A 6,000-nucleotide genomic window follows, 5' to 3' on the forward strand; every position below is an offset into this window, starting at 1 on the left:
TCTTTGGGTAAGGCTGCGTGTACGCTGTTTGGCACTTTAAATATATACGTAAAGTCCACTTTTTAAATAATTGAATGCTACTCCCTTGAGTTGATTTGTCATAATTAAACAGGTTTTCTCAAGGACATTTGAGTGATTTTCAACCTTATGATCTCATAAATTGTATTGCAGTGAATAATCCTGTATTTAAATCATTTTGTAAGTACATGATTATGTGCAAATATATGAAGGACAGATACCTGGAAGTGGCCAAAGAGAAAATATATGTGTTTTTTAATAATTGTGATACATGGCGCCACATGCTGTCCTGAGGGTTGTACCCATTAACATTCCTGCTAGCAGTGTATGGGGACGTCTGTTTACTCACACTCTGACCACATAGTGGGTTGTAAGACCTTCAGATATTCCCCAACCTGACAGGTTTAAAAACAAGAAACAAAGGTGGATTTAATTTGCAGCTCTCTTGAGTAAGGTGAGCATTTTTAAAGATCTGTTTAACAATCACTTTTGGGGGCGCCTGGGTGGCGCAGTCGGTTAAGCGTCCGACTTCAACCAGGTCACGATCTCGCAGTCCGTGAGTTCGAGCCCCGCGTCAGGCTCTGGGCTGATGGCTCAGAGCCTGGAGCCTGTTTCCGATTCTGTGTCTCCCTCTCTCTCTGCCCCTCCCCCGTTCATGCTCTGTCTCTCTCTGTCCCAAAAATAAATAAACGTTTGAAAAAAAAATTAAAAAAAAAAAAAAACAATCACTTTTGTATTTCCTTTTCTGTAAACTTCTTTTATTCTTTCCCTCACTTTTTAAATGTAGTTATTGGCCTTTCTCTTATTCTTGGCTGGGAACAGCTTGGAGTTGTACTTAATAAACTTGATTAATACTTTTGGCTCTAAAATGTTTTGCTCTGCATAGAATAATTCCCTTTTTTAGGGAGTCTCTTTCAAGGCTCTAAGTTAAATTGTGAAGGGATGGACTGTGAATGAAGTGCTAAGTGAATAGATATAGTGACCTCCCTGCTTACAAGCACCCATGTTTGTTTGTTTTTAAGCACCCATGTACTTTTAACTGACCCACACCTGGAAGTTACCAGAGAAAGAGTATTTCCTGTGCAATCATATTCTTCTGCTATGGGCGAGGTGCTGAATGGCCTCTTTCTCTTCTGTTCATTTTTCTCAAGATCTGCAATAGGAATAAAGTTAGTTCAGGAAAACTCACAAAGGTTTTTTAAATGCAAAGCTTGTAGCTATAACTTACAATGAGGAGAAGAATCCCATAAAGCAGTGAGAATAGGTAGGTGACCTCGAAGTGCAAGTTGAAATTTCACCTCAGTATTAGTTAAGCTGGTTTCTCTTGGGCTACATGCCTTTAAAATATTTTGTTCCCCCCCCCCCCCCCCCGGGTTACCTTAACTTTATATTGTTTCTAGGAGAGAATATATTCCCAGTTACACCCTAGCTTTTAAATTTTCACTCATGATGAACTACTGTTAACACACAAAAGAATCTGGATACATTTCCCAGACTGATACTGAGTAAAGGGAGTCATGCATAAAAGAATACATAAAACATGGTTCCGTGTATATGAAGGTCAAGAACAGAAAAAAACCTAATCTCCGGTGACAGAAATGAGAGTACTGGTTACCTTTAGTAGGGTAGTACTGGCTAGAAAGGGATATAAGGGAGCCTTCTGGGAGTATTACATTCTAGATTTTGATCTGATAGTTTCACATTATATACTAAGCACAGTTAAGATTTGGTGGCTCAGTCGGTTAAGCATCTGACTGCGACTAGGTAATGATTTTGTGGTTCGTGAGTTCGAGCCCTGTGTCAGGCTCTGTGCTGACAGCTCAGAGCCTGGAGCCTGCTTCAGATTCTGTGTCTCCCTTTCTCTCTGCCCCTCCCCTGCTCGTGTTCTGTCTCTATCAAAAGTAAACATTAAAAAAAAAAAAAAAATTGTATACTTTACTAAATACAAGCTGTTGCTAAAAAATGTTCCTTTCATATAGTGTAGGCTGTCCATTGAGAAGATGATATTCTTATGATTTTAAAAGTACTATTTAGGATATTGGGGAAATACAGGAGTATTCATAGAAGAAAATAAAATCACTCAACCCCACTACCTAAGGGTTACTGCTGTTGACATTTGATGTCTCTCCTTTTGACTTTTTTCTGTGTCCATCTTTAACATGAATTCTACAACTTTGTGTTCTGCCCCACCCATTTCCTTCCACTTAATGTTAGCATATCATTGTTGAGACTGCCTTTTTAAAGGTATGGTAAAGTATCACAAGCTTCAGTCTCAAAAGGCAAGTTAACTAGACAGAAAAGGGCTGGTTCACTCCTCTGAGGTTAGACTCGACCCAACATTGGTTTTATACATTTGCCTGATAATGCTTTTTAAGTCCTAAACACTCAGGGGTCAGGGCTAAGAAAAACCTCTGTGCAAACAGCAGAAAGGATATTGGAAGCTTTATTAAAAGGATGCCAGGAGGCCTCTAGACATTCACAGCTTGGAGTGAGCAGGCAAAATGTAGATCAGAAACAAAGCTGCCAAATGTTTACTTTTTGCGTGGGAGAGAACACCTATCTTATGTGACCGTAATTACGTTTTGTTACATTTATGAGAATATTTGTGTTGAATCTTGATTTTTTCATAGCAGTGTTTATTCATGGGTTACTTTCCTTGTGTGTGTGTTCCAGACCCCTGTAAAAGAGCCCAACAGTGAGAATGTAGATATCAGCAGTGGAGGAGGCGTGACAGGCTGGAAGAGCAAATGTTGCTGAACATCCTCCTGTTCCGTCAGTTGCCATCCACCACCCTGTTGGCTCCTCTTGCTGCAAAATAAACCACTCTGTCCATTTTTAACTCGAAACAGATACTTTTGTTCCTCATCTTAATTATCCAATCCACCTATTTTATTTGTTCTTTCATCTGTGACTGCTTGCTGACTTTATAATTTTCTTCCCAAAAAAAATGTATAGAAAAATCATGTCTGTGACTTCATTTTTAAATGTACTTGCTCAGCTCACCACTGCATTTCAGTTGTATTATAGTCCAGTTCTTCTTATCAACATTAAAACCTATAGCAATCATTTCAACTCTATTCTGCAAATTGTATAAGAATAAAAGTTAGAATTAACAATTTTATTTTGTACAACAGTGGAATTTTCTGTCATGGATAATGTGCTTGAGTCCCTATAATCTATAGACATGTGATAGCAAAAGAAACAAAAGCCAGGAAAACACTCATTTTCGCCTTGAATATGTAAATGGGATTAATTTTGTCCTGTGCCTTATGTGGAAAGGAACCGCTTTGGTTTTTCTTTTGTTTTGTGTTTTGTTTTGTTTTGTTTTGTTTTGTTTTGTTTTGTTTTGTTTTGGTGGAAGCATGTGCAGGAGACATACATATCATCCAAACATAAACCATTCAAATGTTTGTGGTTTGCTTGGCTATAATTTTCAAAGTAGTTAACTGAGGACAAAGGGTAATGCAGAAATGATAGCTTTGGTTTGCTGAGTCTTAATTTCAAGTGGCCTTGATACTTCAAACTGTTCCTGCCACCAGTTCTTCTGTTTGGCCACTTTCTCCTCACTGTCTTCCTGCATGCTGCTTTATTTGCTCCCCCGCCCCCCACCACCACCCAATGGTATGAGTTATTTAAAAATGAAAGGGGCAAACTAGTAGGTTTTTCAAGTTTAACATAAAGTACTGATTTAACTTGCTAAGTAAACTGAAAGAGAAATTCTAACTGCCTACTACTATCTAATGTCTTTCCCTCATTTTCTCTTTTCCCCTAAAACTTCTGCCCCAGGTTCCTTCATCAGCTCTTTTACTTCATGCTCCTCTTCCCTCTCTGTTCCCTTTCTATCCATTGAGTTTATGAAATGGAAGAGTTAATTGCATGCACTAGTGTTTGGAGGGTGTTGTGGTTTGTCTTTCTAATTAGGTGTATAGCCTATTCACTTTCCTAGAATAAATCTCTTAACCTAAATTTGAAGAGTCTCCATTTTGGCAACTCCTCTAGCAGTTTGGTAGCCCAGTAAAAGTTATGTTTTTTGTTTTGTTTTTTTTGTTTGTTTGTTTGGTTGGTTTTCTTTTTTTTTTAAGGTGGGAAGGAGGAGTGAGATTTATTAACATGTTTGCCAAATATACTGAGATTTGGCCTTTGAAGAACACTTTTTCAGTGTTAAGTTGTCTTTACCTTAAGATTAGAAGTACTTTAGAGTATTATTAATTTTAAGTCCTATCTTCACATCCCTTTGGAAAACTTGTATTACCATGGATTTGGGAAAAGGACAACAAAAGGCTTTTCATGTACAGATCAGATCTCCGGCTATCTCTAACCCTGTCCTTTTTCACTTCATTTTTCTAGTTTCGCTTCATTGCTTATCATCAGGATAGGGTAAGTTAAGTTTGCTACGCTGCTAGCATCCTAAGATGATACCTTTGTTGAAATAATCATGAATAGCATGATTCATTTCTAGCAGAGGCTGAGTTTAGGACAGCAGCTTCCATTGAAAAGTCTTTCTGTGTCGTGGGTAGCATTTTAATGCCCTCTTGGCTCACATCACCAACATAGGGACGTATCTGCTCTGAACATCCATGAATTTTTCAGATAGTGCCCTAAAAACAATTTTATATGCCTCACTGGTGGTTGTTCTTAGGTTTTTTCCTTCACTTGACTTTATCATTGTTTACTAGTAAAAGCAGCATTGCCAAATAATCCCTAATTTTCCACTAAAAATAATAATGAAATGAGGTTAAGCTTCTCGAAAAGTTATAGGTTAAACCTACTGTCGTTAGATTAATTTTAATGTATGTGTTGCTTTCCTTTATCTGGAATGTGGCAATAGCTTTTTTATTTTTTAACCCTCTTTAATCCTGATTCAATTCAGTGACTTAAGGTTTGAGAGCTAAACACTGGGATTTTTGGGTAACAGACTGACAGTTTTGTTGTTTGCATAATTATAATCGGCATTGTACATAGAAAGGATGTGGCTACCTTTTGTTAAATCTGCACTTTCTAAATATCAAAAAAAAAAAGGGAAATGGAGTATAAATCAATTTTTGTATAACCTGTTTGAAACATGAGTTTTATTTGCTTAATATTAGGGCTTTGCCCCTTTTTCTGTAAGTCTCTTGGGATCCTGTGTAGAAGCTGTTCTCATTAAACACCAAACAGTTAAGTCCATTCTCTGGTACTAGCTACAAATTCGGTTTCATATTCTACTTAACAATTTAAATAAACTGAAATATTTCTAGATGGTCTACTTCTGTTCATATAAAAACAAAACTTGATTTCCAACTGTGTGGCTTGGTTTTCATTTATTTATGGAGTTGGAGGATTACTTCTGAAAACAATGCAAAATAGCAAACTGAGTATCAGAGGGGCAGAAAGTTCAAGAACTACCTTTGGTAAGAAACTGCTTAAAAAACGGAGCTCTCTGTGGCACTAAAGCAGCATCGTCCTGGTGTCCAAAGAGACGCCACGGTCATAGGGTCGTGGTCCCTCTGCGGCTGACAGCGCTGGACTCTGCCGAAGGCCAGCTGCCACCGAACGCAGCAGACTCCCCGGGGACACGGCGGTGGGCTCCCGCGCTGGAGGGCCAAGCACTTGCTGCGGCAGTGACCATCCTCTTGTCCGAAAAATATTTCCTTTTTTGTGAACCATCAGCAACAGCTTTGTTTTATAGAGAGAAAACGCTTGATCCCGTATTAGGGTGTTATTAGTAGAGATAAATGTTGACGAGATGATCTCTGCTGGCGGGGTAATGAGTAGTTTTCTCCTGCGATGTTGACAGGAGCCCCCGGGAGTGTTTTTAATGCTTCCCCATTCACTCCAACTGTCTCTGTTTTGTACGTCTAGGATGAGGCCCACGATTCTCTTTTTGATACTGGTATGGGAAGATAGAACACGGTCTCTGCCCTTAAGTGTATGATTTTGTTTAGAAAGCAAAAGCAGTAATGAGGTAAGCAGACGTAAGAGCCAACTAGGGGCGCCTGGCTG

General features: G+C 38.7%; 1 protein-coding gene across 1 annotated transcript in view; it reads left to right on the plus strand.

The window, feature by feature from the left end:
- RAB10 (RAB10, member RAS oncogene family) overlaps positions 1 to 5,298 on the plus strand; it is a 79,020-nt gene extending 73,722 nt beyond the window's left edge. Inside the window, exon 6 of the mRNA XM_025927371.2 lies at positions 2,692 to 5,298. Coding sequence (XP_025783156.1) covers positions 2,692 to 2,775 — 84 coding nt within the window. The 3' untranslated portion in view covers positions 2,776 to 5,298. The remainder of the gene's footprint in view (positions 1 to 2,691) is intronic.
- The last annotated feature ends 702 nt before the right edge of the window (positions 5,299 to 6,000 follow it).

Source organism: Puma concolor, chromosome A3, assembly GCF_028749965.1.
Source record: "Puma concolor isolate L17-30 chromosome A3, mPumCon1.1.hap2, whole genome shotgun sequence".
Lineage (NCBI taxonomy): Eukaryota > Metazoa > Chordata > Mammalia > Carnivora > Felidae > Puma > Puma concolor.